Source organism: Natrix helvetica, assembly GCF_964273705.1.
Source record: "Natrix helvetica genome assembly, chromosome: 5".
NCBI classification, from domain to species: Eukaryota; Metazoa; Chordata; class Lepidosauria; order Squamata; family Natricidae; genus Natrix; species Natrix helvetica.
Window position 1 is genome coordinate 76,052,637 of NC_138551.1, and position 24,157 is coordinate 76,076,793.

General features: G+C 38.9%; 1 protein-coding gene across 8 annotated transcripts in view; it reads right to left on the bottom strand.

Annotated features, from left to right (window-relative positions):
* IDE (insulin degrading enzyme) overlaps window positions 1-24,157 on the bottom strand; it is an 84,207-nt gene that overhangs the window by 54,849 nt on the left and 5,201 nt on the right. For 4 of the 8 annotated variants that reach the window (XM_081953916.1, XM_081953913.1, XM_081953914.1 and 1 more), the window contains exons 2-8: window positions 21,263-21,431; window positions 13,887-14,071; window positions 12,763-12,970; window positions 10,966-11,135; window positions 7,642-7,764; window positions 5,876-5,988; window positions 5,498-5,660 (exon numbers count right to left, since the gene is read on the bottom strand). In XM_081953916.1, the coding sequence (XP_081810042.1) occupies window positions 5,498-5,660; window positions 5,876-5,988; window positions 7,642-7,764; window positions 10,966-11,135; window positions 12,763-12,970; window positions 13,887-14,046 (937 nt within the window). In that variant the 5' untranslated portion in view covers window positions 14,047-14,071; window positions 21,263-21,431. The remainder of the gene's footprint in view (window positions 1-5,497; window positions 5,661-5,875; window positions 5,989-7,641; window positions 7,765-10,965; window positions 11,136-12,762; window positions 12,971-13,886; window positions 14,072-21,262; window positions 21,432-24,157) is intronic. The other 4 variants (XM_081953917.1, XM_081953912.1, XM_081953919.1 and 1 more) reach the window with 1 other exon arrangement.

Sequence of the window (24,157 nt, forward strand, 5' to 3'; positions counted from 1 at the left end):
CTCCTTGTAACAGTAGAAGTCAAAGATATTATCAGATATTATCAATTTAAGAAGTGATATCACCAACAGATGATATATATGTTTTTGTCAGTTCTTTCGTAAGCTAAAATCCATTTTAGTCTCTTTTTCCTTGATTATTCTAGTTCTAATTATTCTAATTCTGTTACTTTCTTCCACTACATTTCCATAATTAAATCAGCCAGATTTAAATTGGCCTCATTTCCAGAATTCAAGATATAAGTCATGATATGACTCTAGAAAGAGTGCAGAGAAGAGCAACAAGGATGATTAGGGGACTCGAGACTAAAACATATGAAGAACGGTTGCAGGAACTGGGTATGTTTAGCTTAAGAGAAAGAAGGACTAGGGGAGACATGATAGCATTGTTCCAATATCTCAGGGGTTGCCACAAAGAAGAGGGAGTCAAACTATTCTCCAAAGCACCTGAGGGTAGAACAGGAAGCAATGGGTGGAAACTAATCAAGGAGAGAAGCAACTTAGAACTGAGGAGAAATTTCCTGACAGTTAGAACAATTAATCAGTGGAACAGTTTGCCTCCAGAAGTTGTGAATTCCCCAACACTGGAAGTCTTTAAGAAGATGTTGGATAGCTATTTGTCTGAAACGGTATAGGGTTTCCTGCCTAGGCAGGGGGTTGGACTAGAAGACCTCCAAGGTCCCTTCCAACTCTACTATTGTATTGTATTGTATATTGGATCAGTGTTCTTCAATCTGCAAGCCATCGCAAAAATGTTATTGCCAGTTCTTTATATTCAAGAACAACCTTCCTGAGGCTGGTAATTGGAGCTGCTGGATACAAGGGGAGAGTCAGAGTCGCACAAGAAGAGCAAGTTATGCAAAAAGAGAAGTCACCTTCTGGTTGGTGATTCAATCGTAAGGGATGTAAATTTAGGAAAGGATATGGAGGTTTTAAAAGAGGTCAGGTTTCTGCCAGGTGCTACTGCCAGCAGAGACAAGAGGCGTATTCTTAAGATACTCAAGAATGCAACTAAGGACTGTGACATTGATGCTATTACACATCATGGCACAAATGATCTGACCCAAAAGATGTACTTTCTGTGAAGAATGATTTCCAGAGATTGGGGGATGAACTTAACAGTATAGGTTGTAGGCTTATCTTTTCAGAGGTTTTACCAGTATATAAGGAACAAAAAGGGAAGGGCCAGCATGTAGCAGAGTTTAATGTGTGGCTAAAGGAGTGGTGTAAAAGGGAAGGCTTTGGTTTTGTTAGTCATGATGCCTGCAGCTGGTCCAATGAAAAACTGTACAAAAGAGATGGTTTGCACCCATCCAAGAAAGGGACTGAGTTACTTGGCATTAAATTCACAGATTTGTTAAACTGAACAGCGGGGACAGAGAATTAATTGATATAGAACATTTCTGTCCCCAGCAATCTAAAATTCATAGGGTTATCAGTGCATGTAACATAGATGTTTGTGCAGGTAAGATTGTCAGTCCTGCTGTCAAGCAAAACCAAGCATTTAATAGTGAGTGCCATACTATGTGCACGAATCATACAAGTGGCAAAAAAATAGGGGCAGTCAAGCATAACACAGGTTATGTAGACAGTAAACACGGAGTCAATCAAAATGGACTCAAATGTCTATACAGCAATGCACAGAGTATGAGGATTAAACAGGGTGAATTAGAAATTCAAGTAAATGAGGGCAGATATGATATTGTTGCCATTACAGAAACTTGGTGGGATGAAACCCACAAATGGAACATACAGCTAGAAGGATTTAAATTATTTAAAAGAAATAGACCAAATAAAAGAGGAGGCGGAGTTGCACTATATATAAGAAATAACTACATCTCTACAGAAATAGAGCACAACAATGATGAGAACTACCTTGAATACATTTGGGTCAATATTAAAGGGGAGGAAACGACATTGCCATAGGTCTATACTACAGGCCACCCAGCCAAGCAGAGGAAGTAGATGAACTTTTTGCTAGTCAGCTAACTAAGATATGTAGGAAGCACACTACAATAGTAATGGGGGATTTTAAGTACCCTGACATCAACTGGGAAACAAACTCTGCAACAAGTGGAAGATCCAACAGGTTCCTAACAAACTTAGCAGACAACTTTGTTTCCCAAAAGTAGAGAAGGGAACAAGGGGATCAGCCATATTGGACTTAATTCTCACTAAAAGAGAGGAAATGATAGAAGGTGTTGAAGCTATAGGAACCTTTGGGGCAAGCGATCATCCGATACTAGAATTCAACATTATGCAAACACAAGTAGTAAAACAAAGTCAAACTAGAGTATTGGACTTTAAGAGAGCTAATTTCAATAAACTTAGAGAGAGCTTGGGAAGGATATCATGGATGAGAATCCTCAAGGGGAAAACAACTCAAGAAGCTTGGGAAATTTTGAAAAATGAGATTATAAAAGCCCAGTCTATCACAATACCAATGAAGAAGAAAAATAACAGCTCCCAAAAGAAACCAGCATGGCTGCATAAAGAACTATCTGACAAACTGAAAGACAAAAAAGGTAAGTATAAAAAGTGGAAGGAGGGGGACATAACTAAGGCAGAATATCAGCAAATAGCCCGAGCCTGTAAAGATGAAGTGAGGAAAGCTAAGGCTCACAATGAAGAAAGGTTTGCCACAAAAGTAAAAATTAACAAAAAAAGCTTCTTCCAACATGTTAAAAACAAGAAAAAAGTTAAGGAAACAATTGGTCCATTGCTAGGAGAAAGTGGCAAGAAGGTGACAAGCAACAGGGAGAAAGCAGAACTTTTAAACTCATTTTTTGCATCTGTCTTTACACAAAGGGGAAAAAAACAGTCCAACCTACCAAAAACAGCACCACAAAAATCAGATTACGAACACAAGTTGAAACAGGGACGAAAATGGTAAGTGAGCACCTGTCTACCCTAGACGAGTTCAAATCACCAGGACCAGATGTATTACACCCCAGGGTTCTGAAGGAACTGGCAGACGAGATCTCAGAACCACTGAACTATATCTTTCAGAGATGCTGGAGCACTGGGGAACTGCCAGAGGACTAGAAAAGAGCTGATGTGGTTCCCATCTTCAAAAAAAGAACAAAAATAATAGATCCAGGAAACCACAGACCTATCAGCCTGATCTCAATACCAGGAAAGATTCTGGAAAATATAATCAAGCAACGAATTAGCAAACACCTAGAAGTAAACAAAGTAATAGCCAAAAGCCAACATGAGTTTGTCAAAAACAGATCATGCCAGACTAATCTTATTGCATTCTTTGACAAAGTGACAAAATTAGTGGACCAGAGGAATGCCATCAATATAGTTTACTTGGACTTCAGTAAGGTGTTTGATATGGTAGACCATAACCTACTACTAGATAAAGTAAAAGAATGTGGGTTGGACAGCATCACCACCAGATGGATTCGTAACTGGCTGACTAACCACACTCAACGTGTAGTCTTCAATGGAACTGCATCTACATGGAGGGAAGTATGCAATGGAGTACCCCAAGGCTCTGTTTTGGGCCCAGTACTCTTCAACATCTTCGTCAATGATTTGGATGAGGGAATAAATGGGGAACTCATCAAATTTGCAGATGACACCAAGATGGCAGGAATAGCCAACACTCCAGAAGATAGGCTTAAGATACAGAAAGATCTTGACAAACTTGAACATTGGGCACTATCTAATAAAATGAAATTCAATGGTGAAAAGAGTAAGGTTCTACATTTAGGCAAGAAAAATGAAATGCACAGGTACAGTATAGGTGGTACCTTCCTCAATAGTAGTAACTGTGAGAGGGATCTTGGAGTCCTAGTGGACAACCATTTAAATATGAGCCAGCAGTGTGCAGCAGCTGCCAAAAAAGCCAACACAATTCTAGGCTACATCAACAGAGGGATAGAATCAAGATCACGTGAAGTCTTAATACCACTTTATAATGCCTTGGTAAGGCCACACTTGGAATACTGCTTTCAGTTCTGGTCGCCACGATGTAAAAAAGATGTGGAGACTCTAGAAAGAGTGCAGAGAAGAGCAACAAAGATGATTAGGGGACTGGAGACTAAAACATATGAAGAACGGTTGCAGGAACTGGGTATGTTTAGCTTAAGAGAAAGAAGGACTAGGGGAGACATGATAGCAGTGTTCCAATATCTCAGGGGTTGCCACAAAGAAGAGGGAGTCAAACTATTCTCCAAGGCACCTGAGGGCAGAACAAGAAGCAATGAGTGGAAACTAATCAAGGAGAGAAGCAACTTAGAAGTGAGGAGAAATTTCCTGACAGTTAGAACAATTAATCAGTGGAACAGCTTGCCTCCAGAAATTGTGAATGCCCCAACACTGGAAGTCTTTAAGAAGATGCTGGATAGCCATTTGTCTGAAACGGTATAGGGTCTCCTGCCTAGGCAGGGGGTTGGACTAGAAGACCTCCAAGGTCCCTTCCAACTCTGCTATTGTATTGCATTAAGATGGGGAAAGGAGTATTAATACTTTCCTAGAAAAAAAGCTGACTGACCCCTGATCAAGAATGTTGAACTACAATGCAGAAAATGGGCAGAAGGATAGAAGAACATTGTCTTGCTGCATTCAATATTAGATATATTTATCATTAAACTCATTACATCTATTTCCTTTTGGTCCTGTGAAGGCAGCTCCAAGAATGGAACTCAGCAAATTCTCTAGCTTGATATTAAAATATAAATGAATATCTTACTTTGCTCTAAAAGGAAGAGCCACAATGTCACAGTTTAGCTATAGGCAGATTTTGAAAAAGCCAGGGTTCTTAGTATTAGGAAAAGTAAAATCAAAACCAGACTAGGAAGGCAGATACAGTAATAGTAGGAAAATCAAAGTGTTGATGATGGAAGACTGAAGAATTTCTCCCTTTTTCTTTTAGAAATATCAATCTCATGTGCAGGAGGAACCTTTCGCTTCTTGAGTTTGTTTTCTGGTAAGGCAAAATGCCTACTGATCAACTTGCTATAGGCAAGCAAAGTCCTACAGAGGGAGTGAGAACCATCTAAATGATTCTGCAGGGATCTGTTGATGCAAAGGATGCCTCTAATAATTGGGCCACAATTGATGGAAGTCTGGAGCGAATCAAGATAAGCATAAGAATATTTGCTGAGGAATGTGATTATTCAAAAGCCACAAATAACATTTCCCAAGGAAGTGCTCTCAGAAGAAGAGTGATTGTATCAGGCTTGATTAATCCATTTTTGAGAGCGGACACAAATTTAATATTATGACAGCCAGTCAAATATATTAAGCATATTTTGCTATTTGTGGACAAGGAATATCAATTAGAAAGATACAGATGAGCTTTTGGAACCTTTTTGATGGATTCTAGTCTCTTCTTTTAATACTTCTAGATCTCTGCTAACATTTCTCAAATCATAGACCATACCCAAGGGCAAGAGTGATAAAATGTGTTTAGATCATGAAGGCGGAAGCATTTCCACAATAACAAGTTTAATTCAAGTAGCACATAGCTAACTTTGAATTATCTTACCTTTAGCTTTCAGTTCTGATAAAAGACTTCCTGGACCTTCATGCCCAATAAGGTGACCAAGATAGTGGCCAGGGTTTGATTTGTAGTACTTCTGAAGATCTGGTATTGGAAATGTGACATAAAGATTTCTAAAATCTTTAATAGGTACCACCTTGTAAAGTTGCTGTAAAATTTCAAAAAGAACAGAAAAGCCTTATTTAATTTTTTTAGCGTTGTAAGATAAAGGTTAAAGCTATTAACTTTAGGAACATTTCCTATAATTTCTAGAAGTAGATGGTTGCACAACAATCTCCACTTATGATTTTCAGAGAATATCCAGGACCATCTTGTTCCATCTACTGTTTAACAAAAGTGTAATCTTGAAAGTTTCAAACCCACTCGGAGATGTTCTTCCTGGAAGGGATGCTCAGGGAATTCCGGTATTGGAACATTTTTATTCTTCACTTCAGAAAATAACTTCACCACCAGTTTGGTTAGCTCATCTAAAGTTTCTGCAAAAAAGAATAAAAAGAAACAACTAATAATTAAAAGCAGCATCACTTAGTCCACATCCTGTAAATGTGTTGGATTTTAATTTCCAGAATTCTAGTCTATTGGGAATTCTGATAATGTAACTCTTATACATTAGAAGATAACTTATTGGAAAAATATACAAAATAAGATCATTATAGATTTCTTAACCTCTCTTTTCTAAGAGTCCTAGAAGGCTATATTTTAACCACACATCTAAAAACTTAAGAATACATACTCCTTATTGCAGAAGTTCTATATCCAGAATTCAGTCAGTGTTTTTTACAGTACATAATATAAATAAAACCAGATCTCAAGAAGGAAGGGAGGGAAGGAGGGAGGGAGGATGTTAAGGAAAAAACCCCACAGAATTTAAAATTCTCATATAACGTCAAGACCACCTATTAAGAGTACATATACAAGCTCTTAGTATGATACAGGGACAGAACAAACAATATACTATGACAAAATGGAGGCCAAACTTCCAAACATACTACACAGCATGGTGAGTATACCATATTTCGCGGAGTATAAGACGCACCTAGGTTTTGAAGAGGCAAATTTTTAAAAAAAGTTTTTGCAGTCTGTAAACCTCCCCAAAACGGCCCATTTTTTGCCCCCCAAAAGGCATGAATAGCCTTTAGGAAGCTTATAGAGTGCTCCTGGGGCAGGGGCGTAAAATTGAGCAAAAAACAGGCCAATTTTTGCTCATTTCTGCCCTCCCCAGCCCCCAGGAGCTCTCTAAAAGCTTCCTAGAGGCTCTTCACGGCCATTTTAGTGAAGGGAACGGGGTTTCGGGAGGCAAAAAATGCTGTATTCAATGTATAAGATGCACCCAGATTTTCAGCCTCTTTTTTGAGGAAAAAGGTGCGTCTTATCCTCCGAAAAATATGGTAACCACTTATAGTTTCACTTTTAAAGGGCTCTGAATGTCTATAAATATTGCAATGATGAACAAATATATTAAAAGGTGCAATTGAGAAATCAATAGTAATAGTTATTGTTACCCTTTTTATTTTATTTTTTACTTTTCAAATATTTTATCTTTATTAAATTTGATTTTCCTTTTGTTAATCTATATCTATAATATAGCAATACAACAGAAATTTTAATAAGTAATTTGTTTAAATTACTTTTGATTAAAACTATTAATTTAGATTAAAGTTATTATCACAATAACAATACTTTGATGTGAGTGCAGTGGTTCTTGATTAAGATGAAAAACCGAATAGTTTATGCTTCTTTCCTTTCTCTTTTTTTAATACTTTGTTACCTAAATAATACAATGTTAATAATCTCATATAAACATCTCTAATTGAAAAATACAATGAATCATGGTTTATAATCATACACTAAAATTGATTTTTTAAAATAAAAAAAACGGTGATGTGACTTGAGAAAGAGCAGTGATGCTAATAGCCACAGAAGGCAGATAAGAATAAATCTGCAAAATAATACTAAGTGCTTTGCAACTGTGTTCTGTGTTTTTATGTGTTATAGCAAGGAATGTGATTTTTATTTTACTCCTGAACATAAAGCTTGCCTTTCTTTAATTTCCCAAAGTATTTATTATATAAAATATTAATAACATTTAAATATTTCAAAATAATTCTCTCAATGCTTGCCATTCTTACCCCGTCCTAAAACACAAACAGCCATTAAATTTGATGAATAGTAAGTGGAGTGAAACTTCAAAAGCTCTTGCCTTACATCTATTCCTTCTTGGTTTGGTCTAGTCTCCAAAGTGTACTTGTTTCCTATAAAGCAAGAGTAAAATAAAGGATGCGTTAGAGAAAAAAGGTTATAGGAGGAAAAGAGGCATGCATTATCATAAATGTACAATCATATGGGAAGTTGATGGGTATATTTTTCAGCAGATCATCCCATGAGCTTGGGAAAAAAACCCTGGATATCTCATGGTAAATAGGCATGGAACTCCTATGCATGTTTCCCATAAGATCGTAGTTTAAAAACATAAATTATCTAAATGTGAAACTCTGTAATATTTCCACAATTTTCTGGCAGTGAAAAAGAGAAACCAAGGCTACAATGTCTATTTCCAATATGTTGTCTTAAACATTACTACTATACAAAATAAACCTATCACTCCTAGATGATATACTATAATAATGGTAAAGCTAAGACAAGAAACAATAAAATAAATAATGTGAAGATAACTTCCTAAAAGAATGAGAACACAGAAATGTAAAACAATTAATTTTGTTATTGAACAGTTGTAATTATATTAAAGTATGGATATAATTAAGAACAATTATTAAACATAACTCATCAAGCCTTCACACACTTTGATTACAGACTACCATTATAATAACAATATAATGACCTGCAATACAGGTATTTAGCATTGCTTTGTTTTTGAAAATGCAAATATTAAGAAAAAAATTAAAAACAACTTAATTTTTTTCCCCAAATAGCATACACAATAAAAATGAACTTTTAGCCAATAATACTGAATGAGAGCAGTGTAAGTCTTGACCTGGTATCTGAAGATTGCAAGGACTGGATGTGGAAAAACAGGACAACTTAACCCAAGAAGGATACTGTGGCAGTTGATTCAGACTTTCTTGACTCCAAGACAGTACCAACCTTAAGCCCAGAAGGAGCTCATCCATAACTTTGGGGGACTCCTAAATTAACAGCTCCTATGAAAAGAGCATGTGGAAGCCATACACAAGAGAACCTTTTACTTAATTTTGGCTAATGTCCCAATTAAAATCTATTATTGGAACAAGCACTAAAAGCAAGTCACTCGTGCCCTTCTCACTTCATGTTTAGCTATGGTAATATAAGGGGCTGCGGTGGAAAATTATCTGGAAACTGCAACTGGTACAGAATGCAGTTGCCTACTTGTTAATGAGAATAGCCCAATGTTATCACATCACACTAGTATTTGGATCATTACCCTGATTGCCAGTCTGTTTTCAGGTCGAACTCAAGATGCTAGACATAATCTATGTATCCCTAAACTTACTCCCATCAAAATCTGCACACCTAAGACATGATGACAGATAATGCATATCATAAACTTAGACTATGGTTTAGATTAGATTTTGGTGGTTTAGCAGTTTGCCTTGATATAATAAATAATGATGATGAATAGATGGACGAGATATCACGTACTGTATGTTATTAAAATTAGTTACAGCTAGATATTCCTTCAATTTCTCATTCTCTTCCTTTTTTTCTTAGTTTCATTGTCAGTGAATCAGCAAGAAAATGGTAAGACAAAACCTGTCTGATCTTGATGAATATAGCCAGCATGGGTTTGTTAAAAACAGATCATGCCAAACCAATTTTATTAAATTCTTTGACAAAGTGACTAAATTAGTAGACTTCAACATGCTGTGGACAGAGTACACTTAGACTTCAGTAAGGCATTCAACAAAGCAGGCCACTACCTACTCCTTGGTAAGCGAGAAAAATGTGGGATAGACAACACTACCAGATGGATTTATAACTGGCTGACAAACTGTACTCAATCAGTAGTCTTTAAGGGTATATCTACATGGAGGGAAGTAAGCAATGGGGTGCCATAAGGTTCAACCTTAGGCCTAGCACTCTTTAATATCTTCATAAATGACTTAGATGAGGGAATAGAAGGGGAACTCATCGAATTTGCAGATAACACTAACCTGGCAGGAATAGCAAACATCCCAGAAAAGCTCACAAGACCATGCCTGGAATTTTGTTTTGGTCCTCACATTACAAAAAAGATCTTGAGATTTTGGAAAAAGGGCAGAGAATAGCAACTAAGATAATTAAAGACTTAGAGTCGTGATGGCAAACCTATGGCATGCGTGCTACAGGGGGCACGTGGGGGCCATTTGTCAGGGCATGCGAGATGTTGCCCTGTCAGCTGGCCAGCGAGCATGCGCGCATTAGCCAGTTAACTTTGGCCTTCTTTTAAATCCACTGGAACTTCGGGAATGTACTTCCAGTTTGTTCATAGGGTCATTTTTTGCCCTCCAGAGCCTTCAGGGAAGCCTCCTGAAGGCCTCTGAACACTCTGGAGGATAAAAAAGGGCCCTACGAGCAAACTGGAAGTCCGTTCCCGAACTTCCGGTTTGCCTGTAGGGCCGGTTTTTCGTGCCCTGGAAGCTTCGGGGAAGCTTCTAAAGCCTCCGGAGAGCCTCCAGGGGAACGGGGGAGGCTGCTTTCTCCCTCCCCAGGCTCCTATAAAGCCTCTGGAGCTGGGGAGGGCAAAAAAAAGAATGCCAAAAATGGGGGGGAGCGGTGGTCCTGCGCACATGCTGTTGGGTCATGCACATAGCATTATGGTTGTGGCACACCCTTGCATGACCCACCTGTGCTCCCCCCGCTTTTGGCACATGAGCCAAAAAAGGTCCGCCATCGCTGACCTAGAGATTGAAACATATGAAGAATGGCTGCAGGAATTAGGTATGGCTAGTTTAGAGAAAAGAAAGACTAAGGGTGATAGGACAGCAGTATTCCAGTATTTTAGGAGCTGCCACAAAGAAGAGGGGTTAACTTATTTTCCAGCACCAGAAGGCAAAACAAGAAAAAATGGATGGTAACTAATCAAGGAGAGAAGCAACCTGGAATTAAGGAGGAACTTTCTAACAGTGAGGACAATTAACCAGTGGAACAGCTTGCCTTCAGAAGTTGTGGGTGCTTCACCTCTGGAGGTGAAGAGACTGGACAGCCACTTGGCTGAAATGGTATAGGGTATCCTGTTTGACAAGAGAGTTGGACTAGAAGACCTCCAAGGTCCCTTCCAGCTCTAGTCTGACAAGTCAGTTCTATTGCTGAATCAAGGAAATTTAATTACCATAATTCTAAAGGCTGCATTATCAATAAGATTCTATAACATATGCTATATATTTTTATTTGCATGATAACTGAATGTTTAGAAATATGAGATATCATATCATCATAGTGAAATAGGCCAAATAATGTAAAATTGCATTCTTAATTACCTGTGCCAAATTTGCTAAATGGATGATTAGGATTTCCAGTAGCCTTTTCTAGCTGAAATAGTCTCCATGAATCATTCATTAAATTCTTCTCATGCTCAGAATCAACAGCATTTACTTCTCTATCTTTGCAGCTTTCATCAAAGAGAGGGCACAAGAAAAATTGGGCAAACCTATACAAAATAAGTCCCATATTATCCAAATTAATGTACTGAAATACAATAACATTTTTAAAGTTTAAAATAACATATATATGTATGGAAGTATACAACATGGCTTTAGATTTTCATTCAGGATGGATAACTTCAGTTCATCCTTGATTTTTACCTGGGCTTATGTTTCTGTTAAGTTACTCAATTGGACCACTGCAGCTGGAAATCGCACAACTCCCAAGTAATTGCTCCATTGCAATTCACTTTGTGGAACACAAATTATTATCAATTTAAGAATTAAAAGTTAGGTTAGAATGAGATGGGCATTTGCAACCCTCATGGAGCATCGCAGCATACATTCAAGGAAAAAAGGATCTTGGTGGCATACAAAAAATGGCCTGCGAGAAAGATATCCCCAGCTATGCCACCATGAAAAGACTGTTCTTTTGTGCACCAGCGAGTTCCTTCTTTCACAAAAGAAGGTTCTGGCTGTTGCCCAAAAGAACCCAACCCATGCGCAAAAGGGGACCTGGCTGGCACACAAAAGGAAGTCTTGGAAGATGCAGCACACACCCATCCACCTGTAGCTCTCATCTGACAATCTTTGGGACATTTCCATAGCACTTTCTCCATACGAACCTGATAGAGACAGGAATGTGGTCAAAAATATAAAAGGTAAAGGTTCCCCTCACACATACATGCTAGTCGTTCCCAATGCTCATCTCCATTTCAAAGCCAAAGAGCCAACTCTGTCTGAAAACGTCTCCATGATCATATGGCTGGCATGACTAAACGCCAAAGGCTGTTACCTTCCCACCAAAGGTAGTCCCTATTTTTCGACTTGCATTTTAACATGCTTTCGAACTGCTAGGTTGGCAGAAGCTGGGACAAGTAACGGGAGCTCACTCCATTATGCGGCGCTAGGGATTTGAACCACCGAACTGCCGATCTTTCTGATCATCAAACTCTGTTTTAACCACTGAGCCACTGTGTACACCGCATCAAAAATTTTGCTCTCATATAATTTTAATGTTATTTCAGGATTACTTCAGAAAAGCAGAAATAATCCAATCTCCTTAGAGGCTGTCTCTTTATTAGATTAACTGAATTTGTACAAATTGTGAAGTTTTAAAAAAATTTCACTATGCAACTTGGTAAAAAAAAGCAAAAAGCATGAAGCAGATTATGGAGTAATCCATTATATATTAGATTACCTAGTAAAATGCAATGATAGATTTCATACATGCAAAGTTGAATTTAGCAACTGCCGATTAGTTTCATATCAATAGTTTCCCAAAGCTTCTTATGAAGAAGAAAATCAAACATTTCTAAGTTTTCAGATTTAAAAACATAAATCCTTGTTGTCAGAATCAAAGTAGTTTCTATCCTCTTGGGAGAAGCATAAAATCTAACCAATTGAAAAACAAGAAATCAACTAGTGAAATATATATAATAGCAAACCTGGAATTATTTGGGGTTGGGTTTTTTTTATCTAACAAAAGTCAATAAAAATTAAACTGGACAGGGTTTCCAATTTCATCTGGCCTAATGAAGGTTATGATAGTACAGAGTACATCAAGTCGAACTTTTATTCCCAGTAAAAATCACACAGTGGTTAACAATATACTTGTTGAATAATTATGCTTACCTATCAAGAGCACCTTCTAAGTGTTCATGTGAGACATCAAAATAAAAGTTGGTGTGTTCTCCACTGGTAAAAGCATTTGAACTCCCTCCATGTTCACTCAGAAATTGGCTGTACTCATTTTCTTTTGGGAATTTTTTAGTTCCCAAAAATAACATATGTTCACAAAAATGGCTTAATCCAGGAATATTAATGGGATCAGATAACGATCCTTGTGGAGAGAAAATATAACAAGCCATTATAAATGTTTAAGTTTTATTGAAGAAATACTGCCAAACTTTTACAATTAGACTGATTTTTTAAAAAACAGGAGTGTTGTAATTAAATCAATGTGATATAAGAAATTTTATTTATTTAAAAAAAGATCAACATATGAAATGAATTAAGTAGATTTATTTACTCTATTGCTAAGTAGTGCTAGATATATGAGCTACTACCCAATTTCTTCATACTACTCTCCCGTGTAAATCTCCACTGAAGTCACAGTAATATATACTATTAAAAAATCAAAGGTGAAGATATTATGCAAACATTTGAAACTGCAAAGGAAAAAGAAATGTTAACTAAACAGCATGAAAGTCAATCAAGACTTTATTTTACATAAAAATAAAAGGAAAATATTTAGAAAAGTTACTATTAGCTTAATGGGTTATTTCATTGTTTGCAAGCTTTATGAAAAATATAAGCAAAATTCTATACCACAGTAAACACAATTAGAAGTTGCTGGATCTACTATTACTATTACATTACCATTTCTATTATTACCATTTTACTTTGTTCCTGTTTGCTTTTTTATTTTATTATTATTATTATTATTATTATTATTATTATTATTATTATTATTATTATTTAATTATTATTATTTATTATGTTTTTAAATCTAATTTCTTACTGGTCCTTTACTGCCTATAAGTTTGTAAAATAACATGAAAATCTTTAGGCTGTGTCCGGTAAACATACAAACCTGACTAAATCAATTCTAATTTGAACTACTGACTCTTTGGGGAAAATATTAGTGAAATTTCCGAGCAAACTTATAATTCTACTTAAGTTAGGTAGATAAAAAGATTTTGTAAGACTGTGTTATCATACAATATAAAACCAAAACAAAATATTTGATTAAATACCTATGTGCACATCAAGCGTAGCCGAAGATTTGTCAGTAGTGGGATCACTGATAAGCACTGCTTTGATGCCATTTGCCAGTTCTAATCCACGATATTCTCGTTTATCTTCAGGTGATTTGATAATTTCATTTGTTATTCTTTTGATAGCAAGATCATTCATTTTGTAGTATATTTCTTGCGGAAGCCTAAAGAAAACAAGAAGGATATCAGGAAAAGTTGAATTCAAATAATTTAAGATAATATTACGAATGTAAGAATATAAGCAGTGTTCTGCGACATCAGACCCTGGCCTAACCCTGGTCAAGTTGAGCAGTCTGTTCTTACAAGATTTAACCAATTGCACAAAAAAGTCCACTAATCTCCCAAGTGATGGCCTTCAGAGGCATTCATGCTATCAGCACAGGCTTATAGCATTGATCCCTATTATTTCTATTTATGAGGTCCAGTCCTTTTTGAAGCCAGCCAAGCTAGTAGCCAGCACTGCAAACTCTGATAAATACATTACTATAACTTCCAAATACAGCTCCATATCTAAAATACTTTATCCATGGACTTAAAAAGATCATAACGTATTCAGTTTATTAAGGTAACTTGCTTTACAGACTACAGATAATTCTTTTAGTGACCATTTGAAATTACAACACTGAAAAAAGTGACTTAGGACTGTTTTTCACACTTATGACTGTTGCAGCATCCCCACTGTCATGTGATCAAAATTAGGATACTTAGCAATAGGCTCATATTAATGATAGTTGCAGTGTCCTGGGGTCATGTGATCATCCTTTGTCACCTTCTGACATCTCCAAGGTCATGTGATCAACATTGGGGGGCAACTGGCATGTATTTATGATGGTTGCAGTGTCTGGGGGTCATGTGATCATCTTTTGCAATCTCCCAACAAGCAAAGTCAATAGGCGAGCCAGATACACTTAACAACAATGTTATTAACTTAACAACTGCAGTGATTCACTTAGCAACTGTGGCAAGAAAGGTCGTAAAATCGGGCAAAATTCACTTAACAATTGTCTCACTTTAATTATTACTGTAATTTATTATTAACTGTAGCCCTGCTAACTACTGATGAATAATAATAGATAGTTTTCCAGAGCTAAATTCTGAGTTAAATGAAAATGTTACTAACCAATTAATTACCTAAATAAAAACACTATCCCAAACCATAGTACAATAATGCTCAACTTATCATTTGTTTTGGCAGGCCATGCCTACATTTATATGGCTTTTTGAATCCCAAATGAACAATTTAAGGTTAGTAAGAACACAAATGAATTGAGCAAGATAGACACATTTCATAAAACCAAAATTCTCCTGCAAGGATCAGTGAGAAATCCATTGAGTTCATGATCTGCACTTAGAGGAGTTAACTGCAACACACATGAACACTGAGGTCATTCATGCAGGATTCCTTGCATGACTATACCTTTGTCCGAACCTCAAGAAATGCAATGGTCACATTTTCAGTGTTTGTTCTTGCAATATCCTACTGCTAATTGAATTGCACTTCGATATAATAAAGGAATATTACTTCTAGATGTTGTTCTCTAGATAGAAAAAAATGAAATTTTGACTTTGGGATTTGCTGATTAGATAGGTTTGTTGTTATTTTGGGATTTGCTGATAAGTTTGTTATAAAAATTGCTAGTATATACGAAGTAGCTAGTCCACGACTTACGGCCACATTTGAACCGAAAATTTGTTAAGCAAGCCATTTTTGCAGTGTCGCCATAACTTCAAATGGTCACTAAACGAATGATTGTAAGTCAAGGGCTACTTGTATACAAAGCTTTGGCTATAATGTTATTATCCTTATTCTACTGCACTGAAATAAGATGGAAGTTAACACTTTTTTCTTTTTTTCCCTTTACCTCACATTCTGGTTTCCCCTTTTTCCCTATTATCTTTATTTTCACTTGTACTTCATATTTTGATAATCTAAATACAATTAAAACTATGTATGCATGTATTTTGGCTACATAGTGAATCAAGCAATAAAGCAAAATTCTTTCTCCTAATTTGTCTAGTAAATAATTTACAATGACATTTTATGCCAGCCAGTATGGTAGTTTGATATGAGAAAGGATCAAACTGAGAAGGGAGTCAGATTGCTATAAAATTAAAGAACTGCAATAATAATAAAGGTTGCCATAATACCAGTAGGATACACAGAGCCATTATTTTCTATCAGCATGTCATTTACTTCATTCACTAAAAGCACAGCAAGCTCTGAATTCTCAATTATTTTTCTTTCAAAAACACAATTTTTCCCTGGCTGCCTTTGTGGAGGTTCTTCATAGCATTCAGGTATTCCCCAATGTGTAGACCTTAAAAGTTGCCATGGTATCAGTTTTACATGTGCTATGTCATCATCATTCAATATAATATGTCATAACAATCCATTTCCAAAAGCAGCAATTGTATAGAATTAAAATCTAAAACTATGGATCTTCAATCTATTTTTCAACCATGTAATCTGACATTATCCTGGTTAGTAACATAGGTACCTTAGGGAAACTAGGTATGTCAGTATCTTCCAGAAGAAAACAAGAATCTTGTGAGACATCTCTACAGAAAGTTTATATAATAAACATATTATTAATCCTCTAAAATTTCTATAAATACTGAAAGCCACTACAAGAGACAGAAATCACGGTCTCTTAGTTTGATAAAATTGACTACAGTAGATAGACTTCAATACTAACTCCCAATCACTTTCCTGACAGTTATGAAAATCAGGAAATCTTTGGTTTCTTTTTTTGGAAGAAAAAAAAAGTCAACTCTAACAACAGCCTGAAGCGAAGAAAACATGCTTAAAACTAGTATGTTTAAGACCCAAAATTAGATTTTTAAAAATGATAGCAACTGGGCTTGAACTCTATTGTTATCAGATACTAAAAATACATGGCTTTTCTAGCAACTCTTCTTCTTTTGCTGTTATGAATTAGTATCTCATTCTCATACTAATTGGAGTCCACTGCATTACACAGCACTTTTTGTCATGTGCCATAGACCAGAAATTGTGCTTTAGGGAATTATAGCTGTTATTACGGTATACACATCAAAGGAGTTTCATTGTAGATTATAACATAGATTACCCAAAAAAATGCAACAAAAGTTTGAGTTGATTCCTAGGTTAAAACCAATAATACAAGACATAACCAACAACTTGTAATGGACAGAGTTAGTTGAGTGGTGGTGTTGTCATTAGGCTGTATTCAATAGAGCCTTTTCTGTTCTGGTGCCCAACTCTGAAATCTGAAAGGTCAGATTGGCCTGATTCTGCTGATTTTCCACAAAGCCTCAAAGGTCTGGTTCTGTAGTAGAACCCAGAAGCCTGAGTCCTGGTTGTGTTGACTATATGTTTTTGGTGATTTTCTCTTAGCTGCTGTATTGTTTTATTTTGAATATGGTTTCATTGTTTTTAATACTATTGGCTATCCAGAATCATTTGAGATAGCAGCTATGAGGATTCATGATAAACTAGATGTCTCTAAAGGAACAGGTATGTCATTGCAGCAGAGAATGTAAAAAACAAGGTAGAGAAGCTGGTGAAATTGTGACAATAATTTCTGAATTAGGAATGAAGAGGAAAAACTGAATGGTGATAAATCAAGGGAAAGAGAAAACTGATAATGGGAGGAAAAAGAACATCTATAGATTTTATAATAAGCAGGCAACCAACATCTCCCAAGCAACAACTAATAATCTAGAAAGATGCTATAGAGCAGTGATGGCGAACCTATGGCACGCTTGCCACAGATGGCACGCGGAGCCATTTGTCAGGGCATGCGAGGCACTGCCCTGTCAGCTGGCCAGCATGCATGCACGCGCTGGCCAGCTGAGTTCACCCTTTGTAAAGCCATTTTTCGTCCTCCCCAGGCTCCTATAAAGCCTCCAGAGGCTTTATAGGAGCCTGGGGAGGGCGAAAAGAGCCTTCCCCACCCCCGGAGGCCCTCCGGAGGCTTCATGAGCTTCCCTGAAGCCTCCAGAACGCAAAACAACGGCCCTACAGGCAAACCGGAAGTTCAGGAACGGACTTCCTGTTTGCTCGAAGGGTCGTTTTGACTGCTCCGGAGGCTTCAGGGAAGCCTCTTGAAGGTCCCTGAAGCCTTCGGAGCGCTTAAAATGACCCTCCAAGCAAACCAGAAGTGACTTCCGGTTTGCTCGGAGGGTCCTTTTGACTGCTTCGGAGGCTTCAGGGAAGCCTCCTGAAGGTCCCTGAAGCCTCCAGATGGCTTCCGGGGAGGCGGAGGAGACTGTTTTCCCCTCCCCATGCTCCTATAAAGCCTCTGGAGCCTGGATAGGGCGAAAAAAGCATGCAAAAATGTGGGGGTCGCGCCTGTAGTGCACGCATGCGCACTGGGGGAGTCACACATTGCATTAGGGGTGCAGCATGCCTGCACACGAACCCCCTGCGCTCCCCCCACTTATGGCACGCGAACCAAAAAAGGTTCCCCATCGCTGCTGTAGAGTGAAGGAGCACTATTCTGGTACCTTTGAAAAATAGAGGAAAATTGTTTCATTTAATCATATTCAACATTAATGTATTATAGTTATTTGCCTAAAGAGGAGTCTTGCATCGCAGTATTACTGGAGAAGCCAGCCATGCAGTGGTAGGTTGTAGGCGGTACGGGCGTACTGGAGCCTGCCCGGAGCACCGGATACCGGTACGGTACGGTGCTCCAGAGGGCCAACCCGCCTGCCTGTGCTCCTTTCCTGTCTTTAAACTCTTAGGCGCTTCTGTGCACAGCGCATACAGCACCTGCACGACGCTCCGCAGAGGCTTGTGGGGGTGGGCATCGCTGGACGTTAAGATGCATGTTTATGCACGCGTGCCGCACGCATTCATGTGGAAGACGCCGGAGCCCATCGCAACCGTACCCACTGCAGCCATGATATGCGTGGATTCAAAATGTAGGTTAGCCATCACAACCCACTATTATTTATTTATTCATTTATTAATAGGGAAATAGAGTATTTGTCCTTATGTTTGCTGATAGAGGAGTAAAAGAAGTTGCTTTAAACAAAAGGAACAAAAAAGACATACAACTGGCTGTAACATAGCCAATCACTTGAAAAAAAACCAGCAGAAAAGTATTTGTTTAAAAAATGAAATCCAGGGCTCTGTCCAAGGTAAGGTATCCTATAGCTATAAACAATCCATCATATTGTTTTAAAAGAATGGTCTCTGAATGCTGACATTCTTAAGTCTGGCAAGAGAATCTGCTGTTGGGATATATGTGGGATCTTTCAACCTGTATGTAAACCCCATTTTTTAATTAAAACATGTCTTCAATTAATATAACGTAGGAGAGTTGCATACATTGTAAGCAGAAGTTAAACTGCTGATGTGTAAGAAATTCCTGAAGTTGACAAAAAGAAATACAATGCCTTTTGAAGCCAATAAAAATAATTATCTTGACTTAAAATGGAAACTAAAGCTTGGGAGCATTTCATTAGTCACAATTTTATCAAATTAGAGTGCTTCTTCTAAATACCAGTTCTTCTACTACAAATTACCAGCTCATCTTGGAAATGATTTTTCTGAAGGTGAAAACTGAATGGTATATTTCCCAAAATGACAATTAAATTTGTGCTTTGTCAGTCAATAAAAAATATTTATTTTCTCATTACTTAAGAGTAGCTGGTCTCATCAGCATATCTATCTGCTGAAATTACTAATTTAATGTCAACTTTCTGGTATTACTTATAGCTATTTATCACATGCTCCTTAAAGAGGTTATCTTTGGACCCAATGATTTTTTATAACTATCATGCAGTCTCCAACTTTCTCTTTCTGGGTAAGATTGCTGAGAAGGTGATCAATTGGATAGTCCTGGAGGAAACAGATTTGGTTAGGTTTTAGGCTGAGATTTAGTACTGGGAAAGTTTTGATCATGCTTCCAAATGATCCGAGCCAGAGAAGGGATGGGGGTGGTGCATTCATCCTAGTGCTCTTTGATCTTTTAACAGTTTTTCACATCATTGGCCATTATATCTTTCTGAGACAGTTCTGAGGGTTGCAGGGGGGACACCATGTTTTACAGTGGTTCTCTTCCTTTCTTCAAATCTGGTTCTACTCATATTGGTTGGAGGAGGGGGAGATCATTTCTCAAGTCTCCGCTGTATGTTTTTAACATCTGTATGAAATTGTTAGGTGATATCACCTGCATGTTGGAGCTTTGTGTCATCAATATGCCCAGGACTTTGATGAGGACTGAAGCCCGCTTAGATTGTCTGGACTCTTTTTTGTTCTTTGATTTTATCATTTTCACCATCTTTACCTTTCTTTTTTCTTTTGTTTTTAATGTTTTAAACAATTTCTAAATCACCCAAAGACACTAAGACACAGACAGCATATTAATCCTACCCATGTTTTTTCCCAAACTAAGACTCAATCTTATTTTCTTTGGGGCTCCAAAATAAGCACTAGGGCTTATTTTCAGGGTAATCAGTCTAGCGGGGCATCCTGCCCCCCCCCCTTGGTGCGCACGAGGGGACCGATGTTTTCTGGCAGCAGCTGCAGCCCACTGGTCCCTTGTTTGGCACACTCTGGGCTGTGCAGAGCGGAAGGCATGAAGCGAAAGGCAGGAAATCCTGATGCGCAGAGGAAAAGGCAGGCAATTCTGATGCACCACGTGGGCTGCAGGCAAGCTGAGCGATGCGTCGAGCCTCCCACGGCTGCCCACTGCCACTTAGCTTTCCCACAGCCCATGCGAAGTGACAGGATTGCCTGCCTCCCCCCTGCCTCAACTCACCTGTGCTACACGGACTATGGCTGATGCCAGACACCATCAGTCTATGCATGTGTGCTGCCTCCTATGCTGGCTACAACCATCCCCTTTCACTAGGGATTATTTTGGGGTAAGACTTATATTAGGCTCAGGCATGTAAATTGGGCTAGGGCTTATTTTTGAGGTCGGTTCTATTTTTGGGGAAACACGGTACTAATATTAAATGGTGGAAACATCATTAAATCAATCAATAGCTGGGCAATCCCTGTTATTCAATATGCAGCACGAATAACTGATTGGACCCACATGGAACTTGGTAACTTGGATTGGAAGATAAGAAAACAAATGACAACTCACTATGCTTTGCACCTAAAAAGTTATATTGATAGACTGTATTTGCTAAAGGCAGAAGAGAGCAGAGGACTTAATTTGTTTTAATTAAAATTGCATTTTTTTCTACAAAATCATAACTACCGGTATCTCTCTGATTCCATGAGTTCATAACAAGAAACAGATCTACCTGCATATCAATGGAACTCAAAGAAATTTGCTTTTATCAATTAAAACCTACTCTAATTTGAGGGAAACAGTCTTCCAAGCAGATATAAAAGCTACACTACAGAATACCTTTATATTTCCTGGTGGTTTCACTATATAGTACTGTTAGGCAACAATGAATCAGTTGGCACTGTAACACAGGAAGTATTTATCAGGAGACACACTGTTGAGCTGGTAACTTCAATTGTTTCCCATCTAATATTTAAAAGACATATGGCCCTCTGCAACCACTTCACACCTAAGGAAGAATCAAATGAGAAGTAGTTATAGCCATGATTATTATCCAAACAGCAAGTGAGTATATATCACCAAGTTATTCCCAAGTAATGAATAGAAATATTCTTGTCACAAACATTTATCTAAGCAAGTTATTTATATTACTACAAATATGTTTTGCGATATAATAAAACACAATCAGATATATGTTTAATAAGCAACAATGCTTGTATGGAGTTTGGTCAAACTAGCATTCTGAATGTATTATTAAGGCTGACTAGCATACAAGAAGCAATTTTCACAGAACATAGGAGAAATTAAATAGGACAATGCAAATGCAATAAGCTAGAAAATTGGGACATAGTCCAGCTGCAAAAGAAAACAAAAAAGTGATGCAGTGGTTTCAGTAAGAGAGTGTACACAAGGAAAAATGCATTGCGCTTCACTTGTGTTTGCTGCTTTCATCTACAATGCAACAATGCAGAGATGGTCATTCACAAAGTCCACAATTCTCTGGCAATTGCTTTATGGGGGAATATAAAGCAGGATAATTTATTGAGTGTAGCAGGGTTCGCTTCCACAATGAAAGCTTCAAAATTGCTATGTGCATCTTTACTTTTTTACTTTTATTTAGACTTTTATACCGCCCCCTCTCCCCAAAGGGACTCGGGGCGGTGTACAGTTAGATAAAACACATCAACAAATAGAAAATACAAACATAAACATAAAAGAGGAGGCAATAAACTGTACATAAAGCAAAGTTTCAATTAAAAACACTATATAAATAACCCTAAAAATACCCAATTAAAATATCTGCCAGGAGGTAGAATAAGACTATGAATGGGCCAGGCCGGCTAAACAGAACAGGGGAGTCTTCAGTTTTTGTCGGAAGGAGCGGAAGTCGGTGGTGGTTCTGATATCGGGGGGGAGGTCATTCCAGAGGGTTGGGCCCATCACAGAGAAGGCTCTACTCCTAGGCGCCGCCCGTTGGCATTGCTTAGTGGACGGCACCCGGAGGAGTCTTTCCCTGTGAGAGCGAATCGGTCGCAGGGAAGTGTGTGGTAGGATGCGATCCCGCAAGTACCTAGGTCCTGAGCCATGGAGCGCTTTAAAGATGGTAATTAACACCTTGAAACGCACCCGAAAGACCACAGGCAGCCAGTGCAGCTCGCGCAGGAGCGGTGTTACGTGGGAGTACCTAGTGCTCCCCATAATAGCCCGCGCGGCTGCGTTCTGGACTAGCTACAGTCTTCGAGCGCATCCCAAGGGAAGCCCCATGGGCATTGCAGTAGTCCAGCCGAGACGTCACCAGTGCATGAGTGACCGTGCGTAGGGCATCCCGGTCCAGTAGGGGGCGCAATTGGCATCAAGGCAAATAGAAATTCCAAAATAATTCAGCTGTATCTTTTGCTGTTTTATGAGCATCAGGGGTGGGTTTCAGCCGGTACACACTGGTACGGGCATACTGGATGGTGAAATTTAACATGCCTTTCCGTACCTGATCTTTCGGAGGCCCCGTACCGGAACGCTCCCTCCCCTAGGCTGCCCCCCCTGCTCGCTCCCCCAGTCACCACTCGCTCACTCACCCCGCCTTTCCGCACCAGATTTGCCTCGCCCACCCACTTCCTTTGCCAGAGCAGAGGATTGGGAGAAGCCCACGTGGTGTGCACTCCCTTCTCTTTTGACAGCTGCCTAGTTTTCAATGGACAGGGGAAATCCATGCGTTTTTCCTCCCTCTGCATGGATTTCCCCCCCCCCATTGGAAACGAGGAAGCTGTCAAAGAGACAGGAGCGCATGCCACCTGGGCTTCTCCAACAGCTGAATCCTTGCCTCCTGTTCCTTCTTCGGCTGTTGGACAAGCCCATGTGGTGCGCGCTCCCTTCTCTTTGACAGCCACCTTGTTTCCAATGGGGGGGGGGGAATCCATACGTTTTCCCTCCCTCTGCATGGATCCTCTGGGGAAGGGCCAGGGACCGCACTGGATCTCGTTCCGGCTACCGCTTCTCTCTCACCCTCCATCACGGGAGCCAGGAAGGGCAGCGAGCGCCTACGCAATCTTGCCCAGTGCCTTTGGTGCCTGAAGTCCACCGGGGCAGGACCAAATATTCAGCACCCAGAGTCGGGGTGTGGGGGGAGCCAAATCCCACTGATCTTGGCTGGCCCAAGCACCAGCAGCTTTGCCTGCAGCTCCAGGGCAGACGACAGCCGCCTCTCCAGCGCAGCGTCCACCCGCCTGCTGGAGAAAGGCAAAGTCCCGGAAGAGGCGGGGCGGTCGGTTGTGCCGGATGCACAGCACCGAGGCGGGGAAGATCGAGAGACATGGACACAGATTCCCCCCATTCTCCTGCCCTACAGTTTGCCTCCTAGGGTGGGACCAGGGCGCACGTGGGATGAGTGGAGTTTGTGACCAACTTCAAAGTGAATGGGGTTGTTTGTAACTAAATGGGACATAGAGGGATGCAAGGGAACATGGAGGTAATCTAGTCCAACCCCTTCCCAAGCAGGAGTCCTTACACTTCCTTTTCTTTGAGAGCTGTCAGTGGCAGACATGTGTTTGTATGAGAAAGAGAGAGAGAGAGAGAAAGAAAGAAGAAAGAAAAAGATGAAAAGAGAAAGAAAGTTGGAGAGAGAGAGACACAAGAAAGAAGGAAGGAAGGAAGGAAGAATGAAAGAGGAAGAGAAAGGAAGGAAGGAAGAAAGAAAGAGGGGAGAGAGAGACAAGAAAGAAAGAAAGAAAGAAAGAAAGG